General features: G+C 40.8%; 2 protein-coding genes across 3 annotated transcripts; one reads left to right on the top strand and one right to left on the bottom strand.

Moving 5' to 3' along the window:
• The first annotated feature begins 324 nt into the window (after nucleotides 1-324).
• Nucleotides 325-6682, top strand: Eif3a (eukaryotic translation initiation factor 3 subunit A). 2 transcript variants are annotated; one of them, XM_077415367.1, is made up of 5 exons: nucleotides 325-741; nucleotides 1608-4361; nucleotides 4459-4793; nucleotides 4993-5164; nucleotides 5322-6682. In XM_077415367.1, the coding sequence occupies exons 1-5, from the start codon at nucleotides 693-695 to the stop codon at nucleotides 5378-5380; spliced, it is 3369 nt and encodes a 1122-aa protein (XP_077271493.1). In that variant the 5' UTR covers nucleotides 325-692; the 3' UTR covers nucleotides 5381-6682. The 2 variants fall into 2 exon arrangements, with proteins under 2 accessions (XP_077271493.1, XP_077271492.1); XM_077415366.1 differs by having other exon boundaries at nucleotides 328-741; nucleotides 4993-5168.
• Nucleotides 6075-20828, bottom strand: LOC143902466 (uncharacterized). The gene is made up of 6 exons (XM_077415396.1): nucleotides 20277-20828; nucleotides 14534-15867; nucleotides 12356-12622; nucleotides 8274-8462; nucleotides 7872-8007; nucleotides 6075-7376 (listed from the first exon to the last, which is right to left on the bottom strand). Exons 3-6 carry the CDS (start codon nucleotides 12576-12578, stop codon nucleotides 7238-7240), a joined length of 687 nt encoding a protein of 228 aa, XP_077271522.1. The 5' UTR covers nucleotides 12579-12622; nucleotides 14534-15867; nucleotides 20277-20828; the 3' UTR covers nucleotides 6075-7237.
• Between the last annotated feature and the right edge of the window lie 153 nt (nucleotides 20829-20981).

The raw sequence follows: 20981 nt of genomic DNA, 5'->3' as shown, positions 1-20981 counted from the left end.
CAACGTTACGACGAACGTTCGCGGTCCGCGCGACACTCGAACGATTACCGCTCACTCGCGAAATCACACTCGCGAAAAATACTGTAATATACTTGCACTTACTACCCGACGCGCGACGCGACTCCGCCGATTCGAAATCTATCGACTGAACGCTAAAGCGTGAAGTCTATCGACTATCGAAGTCTCGAAGCGGCGACGCGCGGCCAATCAGCCGCCGACTGTCAGTGTCGATGTCGACAGGCACGAGGTGCCGCGCGAGACGAGAGGTCGTTCGGTTTACTGAGCGTGTCAAGCGTCGGTCCGTGAACGGTGAACGTCGCGCGCGCGCGCATGTGCCGTCGGGCCGCCGGTGCGTCTCGAAGTGGAACGAGAATTTAGCGACAAACGGTCGCGATTCGCGCGCGGTCAGGCGGTTATTCGACAACGCGAGGATTTCCGAGACGCCCCGTCGCTCGCGCGCCGCTTTCGTCCCGTAATCGGGGATCGCGTCTTGACTCCCGTAGTACGGGAAGCCATTTTTCCTCGGTGGCCGCCTCTCCCAGCCTCAGCCTCTCCTATCCGGTACACGCGGTCGAGGGTACGCGCGGAGCACACGTTATCGCGCGCCGACGGTATTTCGACGCCTGCAAGCCGCCGCGGAGCTCACGCCGTGGTATATGGTGAATCTGTAGCCGATCACGCTGAGAGGAAACATGGCGCGTTACGGGCAGAGACCCGAGAACGCCCTGAAAAGGGCGAACGGTAAGTCGCGGTGTCCCGCCTGGATGTTCCACACGAGAGCGCGACATGGCCGATGGGCATCGAGCTCCCGCGCGACCGAAGAATGGTGGCTCGCGTCTCTCGCGCGTGTCCGCGCGGAAAGCGCGGAGCTTCGTTGCTCCCGCACGCGGAGATGATTTCGGAGCTCCGACGAGCCGCCCCACCGCGTGCGCCGCACAGTGTCCCGATAATCGGCGTGCCGTCAAGGCTGCCGATTTCGCGATGGAGCTCCCCGACCTCTCGCACGACCGTGTGCACTCGCATCGGACGGATTCCGCGGAGAGACACGATTATGCGATTTACCCTAAAGTGCTATGCCCTTCGGATTGCACGCAGAGCTATTTTCGCGTTTTATTTTTTATTTAACTAGAGCACGTGAGACGCGCGTGCATAAAAGCTGTTAGGATCTGGCCGAACTTAACCATATTTCACCGTGTAAATTTCATGCTCTTTATCGTTGCACGTACACGTGTGTGTAAATTGACTTTGTTTCTTGTATAAATGTATCGTATTGTTTTATATTGTCACACCTTGTCCATTACATAAGCGAAACTCGACATGTGTTATAACACTTATAACCATTAATTATGTCAAAGTGTTTTTTTTCTTTTCCCAATGTCTAGATATACGGTTTTACTTTGAGACACAACAGTATAGCTAAATAGTTTTGATAGGCTGATATTAATTGTAGTCACCCCTCGTGCAGACCCCTCTGCGTACATTTGACGTAATGATTCTTATAATATACGTATATAAAAGTTTATATTATTTAATAAACTATTTTTTAACTTCTAAATTGAATATAGCTTGCGCGATATGCTGATATTTCTCTTCCTTTTTCCAAACAGAATTTATAGAAGTCGGTAAACCGGCTCGAGCGTTGGACACGTTACAAGAGGTCTTTAGAAACAAGAAATGGACCTACAATTGGTCAGAATCGGTGCTGGAGCCGATCATGTTCAAGTATCTAGACCTGTGTGTGGAACTGAAGAAATCGCACATAGCGAAGGAAGGCTTGTTCCAGTACAGGAACATGTTCCAGTCCGTCAACGTTGGAAGTCTGGAGAACGTCATACGCGGATACTTGAAAATGGCTGAGGAGAAAACCAATGCGGCGCGCAAGCAGAGTCAGCAAGCCGTCATTGATATTGATGATCTAGATAACCTTGCTACGCCTGAGAGCATCTTGCTGTCGGCCGTTAGCGGAGAAGATGCGCAAGACCGGAGTGACCGGACAATCTTAACACCCTGGGTTAAATTCCTATGGGAGTCGTACTGCCAGTGTCTGGAATTGCTCAGGACGAACGCCCATGTAGAAACCCTTTACCATGATATAGCGCGAATGGCATTCCAGTTTTGCCTGGAATACAGTAGAAAGACCGAGTTTCGCAAGTTGTGCGAAAAATTACGAAAACATCTGGAAGAAATATGCAAATTGCCTCCGCTCGTGTCGAATGTGTCCATGAATAAGGCGGAAACGCAACAGCTGAATCTAGAAACTAGGTTAAATCAACTGGATTCTGCAATTCAGATGGAGTTGTGGCAGGAGGCTTTTAAGTCTTCGGAGGACGTTCATGGAATGATGAATTTGTCCAAGAAGCTTCCTGTGCCAAAAACAATGGCAAATTACTACCAGAAGCTGGCTATGGTTTTCTGGAAGGCCGGCAATTACCTGTTTCACGCGGCCGCATTGTTCAAACTTCTGCAACTCTCGCGTGAAATGAAAAAGAACATGTCCTCGGAGGAACAGCAGCGAATGGCCAACCGTGTATTATTGGCAACGTTGTCGATACCGTTGCCGTCCGCGCATCCCGAGTTCGATCGTTTTATAGAGACCGACAAAAGCCCGCTGGAAAAAGCGCAGAAACTCGCGACTCTTTTGGGTCTCTCGCAACCACCGACGCGCGTATCTTTGTTGAAGGACATCGTTCGCTTGAACGTTGTCAGCCTCGCGTCACCGCAATTACAAGAACTATATTCGTGGTTAGAGGTGGAGTTTCATCCATTAGAACTCTGTAGCAGAGTTGATTCTGTCATTCAGACCTTACAGGCGGACGAAAACAGTCCGTTGGTCCAGTACATCCCAGCCTTGCAGGATGTTACGCTCGTGCGTCTTGTTCATCAGATTTCTCAAGTTTATCAAACTGTACGATTCTCCAGACTCCTAGAACTCGCCAAATTCACTACCGATTTTCACCTCGAGCGTCTTTTGGTAGACTGCGTGCGCTATAACGACATGCAGATCAGAATAGACCACGGCAAGACGTGTGTTCACTTCGGAGTGGATCTCTCGGAGGCGCAACGAGAGGATCATCCAGATGGTCCGGTATTGCAGGCGATGCCCTCCGAACAAATACGCTGCCAATTGGTGAACATGGCGACCGTGTTGCACCGTGCCATTAATGTGATAAATCCTAACAAAAAGAAACTCGAGCGTGAGAAACTACGCAACGCGATGGTCGCTCACTATCATGAAACCAAGATGAAGGAGCATCAGAGAATATTGGGCAGGCATAAGATTATCGAGGAACGGAAGGAGTACATCGAGCACATCAATACGGTCCGCGAAGAGGAGGAGATGCGTCGACAGGAGGAGCTTCAGCGGCAGCAGATGCTGGCTGAACAAAAGCGATTGGAACAGGAGCGGGAGGAGCGTGAGCGGAAGCGTCAGCAGAGCGAGATTCAGCAAATCAAGGATCGCCATCTCAAGGAAAAGATGCAGCAAATCTCACAGACGAGCCACGGGCAAAAGGTGCTGAAGAAATTAGACGAGGATGAGATCAAAAAGTTGGACGCGGAGCAGATCGCGGCGCGGGAAGCTGAAGAACTGCAGAAAGAACGTAGGGAGATGCAGCAGAAGCTCAAATCTCAGGAAAAGAAAGTCGATTATCTTGAGCGTGCTAAACGACTCGAGGAGATCCCGCTGCTGGACAAGGCTTTGCAGGACAAGATGCAACAAGCGAAACAGCTCTGGCGACAGCAGGAGGATGAGCGAATCGCCGCGGCTATCGAAGAGAGGCAGGAGGCTGTCGCGACTCAAGAGCGCTTAGCGCGTATGAAAGAGGATCACGACAACTTCCTGGCCAAGATCTTGGCTGAGCGTAGGAGCATATACATGGAAAAACAAAAGGACTTTGATAAACTGATGGACGAGGAACGTGCCAAGCGGTTGTTGAAGCGCAAAATGGAGCGTAAAGCTGAGCGTAAGGCGAAATGGGAGAAGGAACGTGCGGAAGCCGCGGAACGAAGACGACTGGAAGAATTGCGAATTAAACAGGAAGAGGAAAAGAAACGTCTTGAGGAGGAAAGAGCCAAGAGGGAGGAGGAGGAGAGAATCAGACGGGCCGAAGAGGAAGCTAAAGAAGCCGAACGTTTGGCCAAGCTTAAGAAACAAGCCGAAATTAGTAGAGCCAAGGAAGCTGAAATCGAACGTAAATTGGAAGAAGAACGGCAGAGAGATAAAGAATTGACTTCAACATGGCGACGTGGGGATAAAGATCATGATCGTGATCGCGATCGTGAACGCGATCGTGACCGTGACCGTGACCGCGATCGTGATCGTGATCGTGATCGCGAACGCGAACGCGATGGTCCAAAACCCTGTGAGTATAATACACTTTCATGTTTTCTCGCTAGATGTTTTCGTATATGCATATATCGATGAAATTTAATTTTTGTACCATCTTTTGTCATTATTAGCGCTGGAGTCATCATGGCGGCGTAATGCTGACAAAGACGCCGATGGACTCAAAAACGAAACGGATCGCTGGAGGAAACGCGATGACAAAATCGAGGATTCTTCATGGAAGAGAAGGGAACCGGAACGTCGCGACGTGGATAAATGGAGAAGAAACGACGACTCGGACCGATGGAAGAAGGATCCTATGGATAAATGGAGGAAAGATGATAACTTTGATAAAGACGATTTAAAAGATCGAGATAGGCTAGACAATCGTGGTTTCGACAAAAGAGATGATCGCGATCGCGACCGCGATCGTGACCGTGACCGTGACCGTGGAATAGATGGACGCGGAGTAAGTATACGTTCTCTTAATACAATACATGTTATATACGTTATAAAGTGTCATACACATAGAACTTCTGTTTCTTTACTGTTGCTCTCTTTATTCGTTTATGTGTGCTTTATTAATTATATTGATTATATATTATTTATTTTTATTTTCTAAGTTTGTATATTTTTTAATATTTCTATTTAATTAATTGCAATTACAGGTACGCGAGATTCCACGTGACGGGATACGTGATGATCGGGATCGAGATCGCGGTAGAATGTCTGATCGCCGTGGCGGTTTTCGCGAGCGGCGTGACGAACCAGCACGAAATACCAATCAGGACTGGCGGAAACGCGACCCACCTCAAGATTTCCCGAGAGATCCACCCAAGCGTGAGTGAGTATAATATTTAGAGAATATGTAGCAATAATCATTTAATAAAATACAACAATTATACAATGTTATACAAATTTTTAGCGCGAGTTTTATAAATATTAATCGCTTTATTAAGCTTTAATTTAAATTTCGATTTTTTTATTTTTATTTTAGGCGAGACGGTAAAGATGACAGACTTCCGCCTAAAGCTGACGAAAGAAGGCGACCAGTAGAGGATGAAGGCTGGTCCAAAGTCAGTCGGCGCTAACATCAAAGCCTCAGTTAATCGTGTAGCTTTATATAATATTATATAATATAAATTTATTATTCTCTAAGAGCGACATATTATACATATATGAATAGACTTTTTATCTAATACGGAAGTCTGTCCATTTTTATTGTTTTGTGCGTGGCTTTATTCTTCCAGACAAGAAAATGGGCGGGAAATAGCTTTAGTGAATAGATGTATAGTGAGAATTGGAGATGCAAGATATTTTGATGAAGATTAGATATGGTTAGATACGATAGATTATATTGATTAATATGCAAAACAGATATGGCAAATCCGCGTTTGAAATATTCGATCCAATATAGATTCAAGTCGATAGTCATTCTAATATCATAATTAAAATATCTTGTTTCAAAGGACTAACAATAAGATATAGAAAAGATAGAGATATCAATAAAATTCTCTTGTACCCTACTCCTTCATTAAATTTTTTTACATTATCTCGCGTGTTATCACACATCTTTCCTTAAGAAGAAAATTGTACAATTTCTTACTGTACGTTTTCTTCCCATTGCATACCTACAGCAAACGATTATTGTATATTATACGCATGAAACCATTTATGTGAAATAAATTATATAAGGACGAGGATCTCGACGTAATGAAGGAAATAAAGTATGTACGAAGATTATAACACATTCTATGACCTGTTCGCTGTTTTATTATTACGCCCGCGACATCATTGTAATAAATATACTCCCGAGGAGCAAACTTTTTATTGTATTTACATTTCATGATACGTTCCATGTACGATTTGCCACGGCCACGGAATTAAATCGTACATTTTATTATAACAGTCTCAAGAAATAATTGTTAAAAGTATTTAGTCTCGAAGAAAAGGCACGCCACGCTTACTTATTAAATATCCTCTAACTAATTTTTTTTTTTTAATTATAGGTAGAAATATATATATCAACGTTCTCTTTTAAGAGCCCAGTCTAGTCAAAACAATCGCCTTTGTAAAAAAAAAAAGTAAAGCAGCTAAATAAGGATATAAAAATGGATTTTAACTATTTACGAGATATATCAGGAGATAACTCGATAATAAACATGATAGACCAGAAGGCATACCATCTGAATTCGTAGCGCATAATTTACATACACATCTGTATACGAATGTTTATACTGTCAACGATAGAAATTTGTTAACCGAAGTCTGAAACGATAATTGTCTAGATTGCGGCCTTATTGATTAAAAAAACTAATGTATAGATTAAGCTATAATAAAGCGTTTTTCCATGCTCAATCTCGTCTTTTCATGCCATGTAAAGCGAATAGCGCATAACTTTCAATCATAAATAATCGATTGTTACACATAAAATACTCGTTTTCCGTAAATTTCGTAAATTGATTAGTGTCGCTTTGAAATCACGAATATTATTATGAACTAACATAATATCGATGCATAAAACATGACAAAATGTACATTATATGCCACACATGGGTGATACATATCCCAACTCTTAATTCGTGTCACATACGAGAAATATTATCTTTTATTAACGCGTTTCACTTCAAACATACTTGCTACGTTTATATTTGCGTTTCAATTCGATATCAAATTGCACAATATCTGTTGCAAAACTGGACTGTATCTAGGCAAATAATTACAAACGTCTCTGGCAGATATCTAGGAACTGTGCGAGGCACAAATCTATGAACGAAAACACTATTGCTATTTAATCTCACAATCCAGCTATAATTTTCGTTCAATCTTGATATAGGCACTATCAATTTGATATTACGCACGTTAGCGTAATTCAATCGTAGTCTTGCATCGATTTTAACACTATCATAATATTTAGTATAACATTATCGCTGCGGCTGTTTTCTCTTCAAGTGCAGGTATTGGTTCCAGACGATCATCCTTTTCTCTGCCTGAGCCCCAGCCGACTAATGCTATACTAATGAGATGTACAACACCGGCGCTAACCACAAGCCTAAATAGAAAAATATACAGACGATAAGAATAAACTACTTATTCTAAATTTCAGAATATTGAATATAATTCAGTAATTAACTCAAGAATAATACAAATGAGAAACATGCTACGTAAAAGATAAATTTTAATTTTTAAAAGAAATTTCTTTTTAATTGCACAAAAATACAAATATTTGCGACAGTTATAATTAAACATTGATTCAGTTAGCTAATTCAAATAGCACATGTCTACTTATTTACTTGTCTATACAAGTTGTTTTCTTTAAGCACCAAAATAATTAACAGTCTAATAAATCCGACTTTTCCTTGTCACTGTTACAATCAACGACTTATAATTAAGTTACAAAAGTCAGAAAAAGCAATGAAAAAAAATTTAATCATATTAATCCATCACGATAGGAAAACAAGAACATCGAAAAGTCTTATGAGTCTCAATAAATGCTTAATTTGAAATGGCAATTTTATCATATATATATATAAAGAGTATACCGTACCAAAATGAATAACCAAGCTCAGCAGAACCCTCGCTGGTCCACATATTATCGATGTCCTCCTTTGGAAGCACATTGATATACAGTCTTGTATAATATTGCGCTAACCAAGTACAACTGCTTGCTAAGCACATTAACACTAAAAATAAATAATGAATAAGAGTCCATGCTGCACATGATGAACGTAGTTATTCATGAGTTTAAAATACTTTTTGGAACTTAATTCAAATCAGCATTATATAGATCTAAAAAAAAATTATTTAATACCATAAATATAGACAGATGTAGTAAGACATTAATCTATAAAATATATTGAAAGAGTTAACAGCTGAGATCTCTGTATTGATAATTTTTTTAAGAGAATATATTTTTTTAATTTTGATAAAATGTCGAAAAAATACTTACGCGTTAACATATTTATAAAATATACACCAGGGATGGAAAGAATCTTCGATCTTGGTGAAGTAGCTGTATTTAAAACTGCCAAAAGAGCAGCGAGCGCAGCCGCTACCAGAGCAGCCGAGGTTGTTGTTAAGGTAGCGATCCAAAGGGCCCAAGACATCACCGACGGATCCTGCCGGATCATTTGAGGGACTGAAACATTATTAATCAATATTTTAATATTCGAAATAGCTTAATGAACACGATTTCAATTGTAATTGATTCGCTTCTAAGCTAATACGTAAAATGTATATTATGAGTCTATGTATAAATAATTAATGTTATTGAATACCATGATAAAATTAAATTATGGTATCACAATCTCTTTCAATTCTTTAAATGTAATTATACTCTCTTTGCAATTATTATATATATTTTAATATTATTTTGTCACGTTTCTACGATTTTCGTACTATATGTCATCATATAATGTCCGAAAATTGAAACGAAGCCAACTCTCGAGCGATTAACTTTACATATGAAAATATATCTTCAGTAACGTCACTTGAAAATACCCACAATGTTCCGCTACTTCTGACGTCTTTTCGTTGATGCGGATGTATTGCACGCCGCGGAAACTAAAAGCCGCTGCTATCGTATTTTATATTCGGTCGTGATGTACGCCCAAGAGCGAAAGAACGGATATAAGTAGGAATATTTCGCGCATTACGCTTCCAGGATACGACGAAGTTTCCGTGAGACATTTCAACTTACGACGGCGTGAATAACGGATCATTGCATTCGCCGGAGGCGGCCGCCAAGTTCCGCGAGTATCGCCGACTCGCGAAAATGTATCTACCGCTAAAGTACTCAAGTACTCAAAAACGTATCTACCGGCATTCGCGATATCGTTCCAATCCTATATAGTGTACACTTCTCATTTTTATGCCTCAATATCGTCTCTCTGACCAAAATTGAAGATCCAAGACGACATTAGAATCTATCAATTTCAGTGTTTCGAGATTCTAAAACTCCATTCTAATCAAATTCATTCTCAGATTTAAACGTCCATCAAAATAGCTTTTTCATAAATGTACAAATTTAATTTATTTACATGTTGAATGATTGAGATGATGTCGACGCAATGCATTTATACTGAAAATACTTCTAGAAAATGTGCTTAATGAATGTTGAGAGACATATATAATGTAAGCTGTGAATGCCGCGATCAGGTGGAATTATCGACCGCTCCTTCTTCCTATCTCCCTCTCTTTCTCCTCTCCGTGTAGAATTGATCGCGTACCAGAATCCGATACTCTTACCGCGGTCAGCATCAGTAACGCGCGCGCGATGATACGAGCAACGCGCGGACACGTGAAAGTAGACCACGAGGCTTGTGGTCGTTGATTTTTGTACGCTAAAACTAGTTTCCGCGTCTATTGTTACCCGCATACATCTCGTAACTTGATGGTTTTTTTTTTGTTACATATATGATAACATGCAAGCATGCACATGCCTGCGGTTACACTAAGAGAAATTCGAACGTGCATATGCTCGCTCTCAAATATGTTGTGTTCAAATTATACGCTCGAGTTTCTCCTTGAAATTACCCCGTTGACCATTTCGTTCCTTAACAAACAAAATTAATAAAATCTGAAACCGTTTCATTAGAATTATTTTATTCATTTTAAAGATGTACCCAGTAATTACTAACAATCGCATTTTCTGATCAGGTGTCCTTAGATATCAGTCGGATTTTCTGAATAAAAAGATCAAGGGACTATTAAAGTTATTTAAATAAAATTGTAATATGGAGTTTAAATACAAAAATGTACGGTGATAATAATTTAAAAAAAATGCAATAGACAAATGACTTCCTTTGACATTTCCGTTGAGGAAAAGTTTAAATTGGCCAAAAAAGCTGCGATTATATATATATAAGAGAATATCCGGTGGGATACGTAATGGTGGAATGCACGTTTACGCGCGCGGGTATCCCTTCGGACTCATTACCCGCCTGAATGAAAGAGAAATGTTTCTCACAGCGCGTGCCAGCGATTCTGTTGTTCTTCTCCGGAAGTACGGCGTAATAGCTATGTAAAAGTCGCTTGCTCATCGGCACGATTATTATGCATTGTGTATAAGAAATTTATCTTTTTCGCGCGCGTGGCACAATGCACCGTCGCGGTCGATTCGCAAAAGTGCATTCGGCGGATGTGGATATAAAGACGAATTGGATTTCTTAACATTTACATTGAGACAGTGTAAAAATTTAATGATATACGCAAAGTTCCGGAAATCGGAATAATTTCGAAATTTGAGGGTTCTGAAACTTGATAAAAATTACAACATTAAAATTAAAGAGAAAGAGAGAATATATAGCAAATGTATAATCACCAATTTTTTAATTTTAAATGTTTGAAATTTTTAAGTAAAAATATTATCTTACTTATTTTAAAATTATGTCTCTTTGTTTTTCACTTTCTGAATTTTTAGACATTTTTCTTCAAAAATTTGTATATACATACGTAAAAGTAATTTCTGTAACTTTCACTATTAAAATGAATTTAAAACAAAAATTAAAATAATTTTATACGAAAAGGTTTGTATATTTTCTTTAAATTGTTTATACATTTATATATTTGTGAAAGATCCTTTGTGAACTCCACCTGCAAACACTATTCCAAGATGCCACGAGGAACGGATGTTTCCGGTTGAGTGCTTCGACCGCCATTGTATGTTAGTTATAGCACGATAACAGTTTCTTCTCGTAATTTAACAATTTCAATTTAAAAAAGATATATATAATGATCAGAAAAAAAAACAATAACTACACAGACTACACAAACATCTATCAATCGAAAAATTTGATAATATTCCGAAAAAATACTCTGTTTTCATGGTTCTATTTAAAAAAAACTATTTAAAAAAATTTTAATGCACTATAACTCTATGCGTCAACAAATTGCAATTATCAAGAGACTCGCGTTAAAACCTTCCATCAATGCACTCGTGAATTTTGCATTCTTTTTATTTTTCCCAAGTTATTGTGAGTACTCCGAGCATTGGAGTATACAAAGGATGTGGCGATGCGTCCATTGGCAACGCGATCGTTTCGATCGGCACGCGAAATCAATGGAATGAATTTAACGATTACCAAATCAATGATTTATCGCGCACGCATGCACATCGTACGTCCGCGATCATCTACAGGCATCGTCGGACACTGAATGGTACTCTAATGCACTCGGTTATCAGTCGCAGATTTATTGTCCCACCTCACACCAGTATGTTCTATCATTCACGAGCTTTTATCTCGCGGATATCTCCGTGCAATCATAATTCGTCGTGTGAGTCACTCGAATGTCGCAGTTTGAAAAGTATCCAACATGATCGCACAATACTCGATTGTCGTTACGATTTACGAAGTTATTACAATCGCTTAATCGCAGGATAATTCTGATAGGATAATTCTGGCGAAAAATAAAAGCGTTAAAAAAAATTGATAGGAAATCACACGCATTGTATAAGATTGAGTAAACTTCGAAATAAAAAAAAAGTGATTTTAAAAACAGAATTTTAAATATGTCCTTTTACTTCTCCTTATCTGTTTTTATATTCCTTGAGACAAGTAAATAATTTTTTTTAATTTTATACATTATAGAATTTAGTGACAGTTGTTTTTTGTATACTTTAATCTTCATATAAAAATTAAATCTTTATATATATATTTTTCTAATATTTTTCATAAATTTCCTTTTAACTGATTGATACTGTATTTTATACCGTAACTCTCATTCAAAAGACTTGTTTCAAGTTTCAACTAGTATTTGCTTGCATAATTATATGATACCTACTTAAGATAGCAAGTTGTAAGACTTGCAAGATACCCTGCATTATATTGCAACAAACTCTACATAGTTTAAAGTCTTAGCTAACGGTGCCTCGCATATCAATTTTCCGATTGGAACGCGCACGATTAATAGTCAGAGTGCATACCGCTCAAGGTTACGATATCCTGTCATACTAATTGTAAGAGAGAAATCAAGTGATTGACGCGCAAAACGTAATCGGCGTTGCACAAGGAGAAAGGCGGAAAGACATACCGGACACGTGATACGTCCTCCATCCGTAAGCGACGTTTAATTCCTTTTTACCCTGCAACAGGCCGAAATGAACTCTGCCGGCGCTATCCTGAGGATTCGGCGTTCTCCACGGTCGTGCCTCCACCCAGTGCTGCGTCACGAGGGCGGCGCAGACGAGCCCACCACCCAGCAGTGACAGGAAGAAGGTCGCGAAGATCGTGCCTCTTCGAAACATCGACGTCATCCTCGGATCACGAGACGGTCCAGTTTTCGGATAGCTCGCGAGCACTGCAGAGTAAAAGAATGACGAAGATTACATTAAAAGAGAAGACAGTAAAAAATTTGGTATAATTTTTAGCGTTGTACGAAAATATTTTTATTGTTGCGAAAAATTATTATTGACACATATTATACGTAATAAGTCAGTATTCATAAAGATTTTCAAGATATTTTCAGATTTAAACTTCGATAATATCTGAACTGAAATAAAAAGTAGAATTTCCTTGTTTATTGAAAGCCGCTATAAAGACTTCACCGAGAACCTTTCATTTTCAATTCCTTTATACGTCTTGATTATATCTTTCGCTGTTTTAACGCTTCCTTGTCTAACGGAGTCTAACCATGTTGAGAAGATTTCTCACTTTGTCAAGCATGTCAAAATTATAACTACCCAACAAATAAAAATGTCTGAAAAAAATCCAAGCAAAATGCACGTCTTTCCTCATCATCCCTTCGTTCGCGAAGTAAAAGGAACGCTTTTCATCCTCTATCCGCAGTCTATCCCGCACGTAGCGCGGAAAGCAAACGTCTTCGCGATCTCTGCATGGAGCAGAGTCTCGCCTCGCTGCATCTTATTAACATCATCCGCGCGTTACGCCGCGTACATGAGAACCTACCGATGGAAGCCGCTACCGTCGGAATAACAGTACAAATTTTTAACGTCGGAAACACTTCCATCCTCCTCGCACAAACAAAACGAAATAATGCTTTTCTACCCGAGAAAAGTTCCTTCGCGCTGCAGCAGTTTAGAAGAAAGAGAAAATCAGTTAAAGTATAATAATACTAAGAATAACTAAAAAACACGTGTACTGAAATGTGGAAATAATAATAAATTTCATTAATTCGTTAACATTCGTTAAATCGGCTTGTCTCTAGTCAAACTCATATAAACCAAGAATCAATTATACATAAAATGTTTCGCGTCAATCGCAGTTCTTTCGGTCTACAGATTCTTTGATCTCAATGTCTTAAATATTTAATTATTTTATTATCATTAGACGGATTATTAGAATTGCATCGATTTTATCCCGTTCTTTAAAAAACTGACTTTTGCCGCATTTTTCAGCTTTCGCGTCTATGCAACGGTGCAGTTTGTTTCCTTTCTCTCTATAGGACGATGTGTTTTCTCCATTCGTTTAACTGACCGGAGACGCGTGCGACATGTTCGTGTTTCCGCACAAGAGAGAGAGAACGAGATGCTCTTCGCATAGGCATCGGCAATCTACTTGACGACAGTCGCTATTTAAATTATGCCACACAGAAACTATGCCGCTTTCGCAACAATTATCCGGTCTGTTAGAAGAATCTGCGGGTGTGAAAGCGTCTTTGAAGCACTCAAAGCTTTGACATTTCGTATAGAATGCATATATAAAAATAGGTCTATCCGCAGAAAAATATAATAGTTCGAACGTAACGCGAGATTCAATTAATTCAATTAATTCAATTACGCAGAAGATATAACAAGATCATTTCTAATAGACTACTAATTCCGCGGTATAATTATACTCACATTACACACAATTCAATTTATATGCACATACTCAATTACAACTCGAATATGTAATTCAATTATGCGATGAAAGTTAAGTACAGTAGACCATTCAGAGAAAGACGTTACTCAAGCGATAAGTCATAAACACAGTGTTATACACAATTACAAACTTTTATCAGGAAAATCGGTTTTATTAAATTAATTCATCAAAAGAATTATGCGTCATATACTTAGCTGGATTAAACCAATAATTCAAATAAAAATCAAATTAAACGACTAATTGAGAAACTTATCTTCTGACTTCTGACCGTTCAGGTATTTTAAAAAAATGGAGATGACATGTCAAAGATTATAATATATAAACTATTTTTTAGAAAGACGCGAATACAATCATCAATTTCTCTCTCGACGAATTGAAAGAACGTTACCTTGACCCTGACCCTCCGCGAAGTGCACCTGGTTCAGACTCCGCGAGAACTCGCCCTGCTTGACCTTCTGCGAGAAGTCGGCGTTTCCGAGCCGCTTGGAGAACTTGACGCGGCAATTGTTGCCGCGCGGCTTTGCCGCCCTTAGCAGCGACGACGCGGCGGGTTTCGGCCTCTTGGCGAAGGTGTACGGGATCGTGTAGGGCTGCGCCACGTAAAAGTAGATCGGCCGATAGTCCTCGTGAGGCTGCGGCTGCTGCACGTTGAAGCCGCCACCGTTGATGTTCGTGCAACAACCGGTGCTGGTGTACACGCTCGGTGCGCCGTTGCTACACGCGTACGAGTTCGCGTAATGCACCCCGTAATGGTTCGCCGTTTTTCGTGAATTACCTTCCACGGTTCTCGATGAAAAAGAAAGGAAGGAATACCAATCCCACCTCCAATCGTTCGATTTCTTCGGAATCTTTTTCAAAAGCTTTAAAATCTCTTTCCGAGATCTGATGACGCGTTTTCTATACGTTCTGCGTTCTGCAACGATCTCTTTAGGATACGAACTGTCTCTTATCCGAGATCGAGATCACTCTCGGCAGTGTCCGTTTCGCGTTAATCCGCGAGATCTTTGTCCACTGATCTTTGAACGAGAACAAATGATCTCGCCTTCGAAAGGATTCGCTTTCAACTCTCATTTATTAGAAACGCTTTCTCATTGTTCTCAGCAGGTCTCTTAAAATTTCCAAAAATATTCTAAATCGCGAAAGAAACTTGACATTTTCCTCTCGACTTTGCGAAAATCAATCGTCTCTCGAATGAATACGGTTGAAATGTTCCTTCGCGACCTGCGGAGTACATCTACCTGAGTTAATAGAAAGAGAACGTTCTTTAAAAATGAGGGCTTAGCGTTAATCTCGAGCTGAAAGTCGAAGGCCTTGCGGCGGTGCTCCTCTTTCTCTCTTTATCAGAGGAGTTATCAGAAGCCACAGGTGGTGGATTGCGGAAAGCCGTTCGGTCGTCGGTACCGCTACGATCTCTTATTACGTATATTTCGATGGCTGACGGCTCGCGAAATTAGAGGGAGAGGATTCTCCACTTTAATTCGTCGCCTGAGAAGTTCTTTCCACGCGAAGGCAACGTTTACGCGTGTGTCGCTTAAACTACCGCTGCGCGTAACAATTTCCTGGCTTCTTTGATTCCAGTCAATGCTATTGTGCGTGATTCCTAGAAATTCTGAAACGTCGGCGCTTCAAAATCCACCTCGAGTACCGCTTGATGTCGGGACTTCTTAATGGTATCTTGGAGACGCGTGTTTTTTTACCACGTGAGATCTTGCGGTGTGTCAACTGTAAGAGAAATCAGTATGTTAGGCGATTATACTACGCGGAGTTTCGTTGTGTTTCCTGGTAAGAAAACGGATATACGAAAAGATGATGAATAGCGAATAAAGTATGCGGAGACAAAATAGCAGCATTTTCATTAAAAATCCCCCTCGAGCATCCCCATCGAAGTACAATGGGCTCTTAGAAAGTAATGCGACACATTTGATTTCTAATATGTTTTCTTATAGCTTAAATTGGCTTAAAATACCGAAAATGTCGCGTTTTACTCTCGACATCGTGAATAAATGCATGCGTTACACGAGCGCATTATTTTAATAATAACGCAAGCATATTTTGTACTTTCTTTCAGGACGTTCTATTCTACAAAAATAGAGAAAGTTGAAGAACAAAAGCATTTAAAAGGTAAGAATTATTAAATAAGCATATTTAGAATTTAAATAATCTCTTTCTTGAATTCTCTCCCTTTCAACTTCAAAGTTTTACATGAGACCAGGAAGAAACAAAGTTTTAGTATTATTGAAGTAACGCCTTTGTATGAAAATTCCAGAGACAAAATTGACAAACAGCACAAATAGAAGCCGGGAGACCACTGAGAAAATAGAGTTTTATTTCGTATTGACCTGAATTTGAATTGAAAAGTCAGAGAACGCCGGCGTATATTTTTATAGAGTAAAAATACACAAATCTGCCGAGCTGCCTTCCGTTTAAGAACGCGCGAAATGGAATGAGGAAATTTCATTGGGGATGCAGAAAGCGGAGAAGATACGGAGAGCTTCGCATTTTCCCCGGGCTCGAGAGCCAGTCTCACACTTAGGTTTTGCAGGGTACGGCTACTTAAATTCTCAACGTTAAAATAAAATGAAACGAATTGCTAATAATCTGTAATAAGCAGGCAACAGCGGGACAATCGCTAACGGTACGATAAAATTTAAGAGGCGCGATGTAATAACCGTTTCTTGCTAGCCGACATTTCCCAAGTGTGCTTCATTACTGCTGCAAGAAACTTTGTTATTTGCCGTTAGTACATCGAGATTTACATTTACATCTTTTTCACGGCTAAATATTACAACTAAAGTTGAAGCCGGTCTGCCAAAAAAGATCGGCGGAGGCCGGAATGGTCGATTTAAACTCGGAGAGAAATAATTAAGTTCTTCGTATTTAAGTTTTTACGTGGCAGCTGTTCAAAATAATTTCTCTTTCGTTCCTTGTCGTTTCACAAGATGAAGCTTTCAAGTTGAAAGGGAGGATTTAAGGAAAAAAAAGGAAATAATTGGCCGGTAATTTTCATTTTTAAATCGTGAAGCGCAAAATCGCGAATTCGCTTTTACATCGTTCTAATTTATTTATCGATATTGCGGAAAATGAGTTTAAGCCGAGATTTATGCATTAATACTGTCCTGCAACATTCTTGACACAACTGGAACAGCAATTGTCGTAATGCATATGCGCGCCGCTGCATATTATTAAAGTCTCTTAAATGTACACCAAGTATTTTCCTATTTACTATCCGAGCTATCTCCGTTAGCTGTGACGTAGGAAATATTCGACCGCAGAAAGAGGAGGAAATTCCAGCGTTATTCAAATGAGTGATACTAATATATGTAATACGAATATTACAAATGCAATTTTGTTAGTTTGTTCAATTACTGATAAAGTTGATCTCTCTGCGGTTTTAATTTGTACAGGACGCCCGAGAGATAGACCAGGCTACAATATGAGATAATTGAGTCAAGCGAATATCAAAATAAAGAGAGTTCTTTAGTAGATTTAATATAAAATATAAAGGCACGAGAGAGAAAAGAAAGAGAATTCATTATTATATATACGTTTAACATTTTACTCGTTAAATACTTTTACAAAAATAATTGCGGGTTGCTGATTTGCTTAACGTTCACAGACAAAAATTCTCAGAGATAAATCCAAATCCCAAATCCAAGACGCCGGTATGCCGGTAAACGTCGAAAACACATAACCGTCAGTATAAAATTGTGCGAAATTGCTCGTGTGACCCCCGTGAGATAAAACGAGTTTTGACATGACTGCGCCGTGTCGGATTCGCATGACCCGTCGCGATATGACAAACGATTGTGCGCGCACACGCGTGACGGAAGTGTTATCACGGGCGACGTAAGAGCGAAGAAGACGCAGGAATGCACGCATACACAGGAATACACGGGAGTGAACGGGTTGACGAGGTCGGGTGAATGCCGTTAGACCGTGTCACGTCGTCGACTACATACACGCGTTGTGTGAAACGTGAAACATCGTCGCCTAGAAGGAGAAGTAGAAACGCGCGGATGGGCCGCGAGAAGAAGGGAGACGGTACGAAACAAAGAGAGAGTTCCAGGATCGGAATCTGCGCGATCCCGATTGTCACGAGTGAGTTTCGCCGACCGGAGAGACGTCGAGACGTTCTATCAAATTTAAGCGATCCGATTGGGCGAGGATAAAACAAACATTCTGTGTGTCTAAACTTAACATTCGTGCATAGCTAAATGTCAGCCTCGTTCTTCAATTGCTAAATTTATTATATTAATTTATATTATTTTATTATTATTATTTATATAATTTCATATTACGGTATAAATCGGTAAATATATGCAGCAAGTCAACATTTATATTAATTTAACTCCAGACGCTATAGATAAAACAATGAATATAAAAGTACAAAGTCAATTACTTTTCTGATGAAAATTACTGAAAAGATTATCAACGTGAAACTTGGTTTTAAAAAAAAGGAGCGCAAATAAGATTGTCAAATAAATATTTTTTTTATCTTTACGCCCGCGCCGTTTCTTTTGCCGAAGATACGATCGAACACATGACATTCTCCGTATCGTTTCTTTCTCTCAGAGCGCGATTCGCTGGATGTTGACTCGTCGTTATAACCGGTTCGACGGCCGGTCCGCTCGCGCATTCTTCTTGCCGCACGACGTGCGTGCCTCGCGTGACGCAACTCCCTCGACACATATTGCCCCCGGGGTATCGGACAGAGAGATGCACCGTGGCCCGGTGCGCATTCTGCGCGAAACTAGGACACGCAGTCGACCACGATGTCCCTCTTCCCTGCGAGGTGTCCTTCGAGACCTGCGAATTCCGAGCGGGCGCGATACGCCGCGGGCCCCGGCGGCGAGGCCCGCACCACGAGATCGATCTCCGGGATCTTCGGCGATCTGTTTTGACCCAGAAAGAGCGGATCCAACGGATTAGGATCCGCTAGAACCGGTGGAACGCGCCGCTTTTAATTTTTGCGAAATCGCACCGTAACGCCAGATCGTATTCAAATGCAAAACTTTTGTCACACGCAGCGCGGAATGCGCCGCCGATCGCGACGCGGACACGATGCAACAGCTATCCCATGAATAATTTAATGCCCGACATAGCTCCATTGTCGTGTACTAATGGCATTGTGCGCGACACCACGATTCCGCGCAGATCGGCTCATTATCATTACGCATTCCTCGCTTTATTTCGAAATAAAGATGAGACAACGGCCACTGATACGAATTGCGAATTCAGGAACGGCGCGCGAAATCGGAATTTGATATCGGATTTTTGAAATTGCGGCGAATCAGTTCGATTTACCGCATGTGATACGTTTAAGACTTTAAGGAGTTAAATAGCGATCGAAATATATGGACACGGAATTTTGTATCTAGGCGTAAGGCAAATATAAATCACATTAACACATCTCAATATTAACGGAATGTTCTCGTGAGTTAAATTCGTTATCTAATAAGAAAATTGTTAATTAAAGTTATCTAACATAAATCTACGAATTGCTTAATTGCGCTTCACGTTTAAAGTTTTTAATTGAATTACATCTGCGATATGTTTCAAGACAAGATAAACTTTCCAAACGATCAGTCACTAAAAATGCCTACGCAAAGGCTCGAGAAAGTTTGAAAGCGTCCCAGAGCATCACTTTTTTAACGCATCTCCAGATTGGGAGACTAAGATGTAGGAGACGAGCTGCATTTAAATATGCAAATACAATATAAAAGACTTTCTTTCATATACTATAAATTGCAGAAAAAAAGTCAATAGTGACCCCTTAATAATCTAAAATATTTTCAGCAATTTAAAATAAATCAATCAAGAGCTATAAGTAAAAAAAAATTTAATATAAAACGTCGATGGAACTCAATTTGTGGAACGCAAACGAGCCAAAGAATTGGAGAGCTTACGAAACGCAAAGTATTAGTTTCGCCTCTCCGTTAAAAGGACAAAGCGACTTTTCCCTCGAGTTGTTTCACGGCAAACGTCGTCGATCCGTCGGTCAGGACTCGCTTCGGCGCAGGTGCGACGCGACGGGCCAGCGCCGCGCACCGACGAAACAAAGCCGGTCGCATTGAAAAAGGGTTACGCGCGAGGTACGGGTATTCCCGTCGGAGTAACGTGAGGAATTTTACCAGCATCGCTTCGGCATCGTTTGCTCGTCCCGTTCCGCTGCTCCGCGACGGCCGTGGACGTCCCTCCGTTTGCCGCGTTTCGCTCTTTCTCTCTCTTTCCTTCCTGGCTGGAAGGTCCTGAATGGAACCCTTGCGACGCGCCGACCTTCCTCCGTGCCTTCTTCGTGGGATCCCACGAGCTGCGCACCGTCAGCGTCTCCGCGCACCGAACCGGCCGCGAGTTCAACGTAATTTCCGCGGCGACCGGAATCGAGACAACGTACACACGTGTCCCACGGCGTCCGCACGGCACAACTGAATTTCAGGCTATACTGCGGCTGCGGCTCCTTCTCTTTATTCTCACCTGGCGCGGACAGGTGCTGCAGGTGGCACCACCTTCCGATCGACGACCCCCTGCCATGCCGCTTACCGATCCTGCTGCGTTCCGGGGAACGATCGCGAGAGCAAATCGCAGAGATAAAAAGAAGAAAGCGCACTCTTTCTCCTTTTGCTGAAGCGATCTATTTTATCGAGGAAACAAATTTCAATAAATAATAAAAAAATTAACAAGCACCATATTGAATCCCTTTTTTTACTCACCGATTTTTATAAAACTTGCGCATTCACGTCCCTCTTAGGCCGCATTAACCGTAAAAAAAAAAGGACGAAAACAAAATCCATTTTTTTCTCAAACGATGGACCGAGTTCGAGATAATATATATGAAG

This window comes from Temnothorax americanus, unplaced genomic scaffold (genome assembly GCF_048541705.1).
Source record: "Temnothorax americanus isolate GAGA-0224 unplaced genomic scaffold, ASM4854170v1 Scaffold4, whole genome shotgun sequence".
NCBI lineage: Eukaryota > Metazoa > Arthropoda > Insecta > Hymenoptera > Formicidae > Temnothorax > Temnothorax americanus.
Note: the sequence above shows the minus strand (reverse complement) of the source record. Positions and strands in the feature narration are given on the sequence as shown.

Coding starts and splice junctions, on each gene's coding strand:
- Eif3a (XM_077415366.1), top strand. CDS start 693: ATGGCGCGTTACGGGCAGAGACCCGAGAACGCCCTGAAAAGGGCGAAC. Junction 742..1,607: donor CGCCCTGAAAAGGGCGAACG/GTAAGTCGCGGT, acceptor TTTTCCAAACAG/AATTTATAGAAGTCGGTAAA. Junction 5,169..5,321: donor AGAGATCCACCCAAGCGTGA/GTGAGTATAATA, acceptor TTTTTATTTTAG/GCGAGACGGTAAAGATGACA.
- LOC143902466 (XM_077415396.1), bottom strand. CDS start 12,578: ATGACGTCGATGTTTCGAAGAGGCACGATCTTCGCGACCTTCTTCCTG. Junction 8,008..8,273: donor TTTTATAAATATGTTAACGC/GTAAGTATTTTT, acceptor ATTTATTTTTAG/TGTTAATGTGCTTAGCAAGC. Junction 7,377..7,871: donor GAGCTTGGTTATTCATTTTG/GTACGGTATACT, acceptor TTTTCTATTTAG/GCTTGTGGTTAGCGCCGGTG.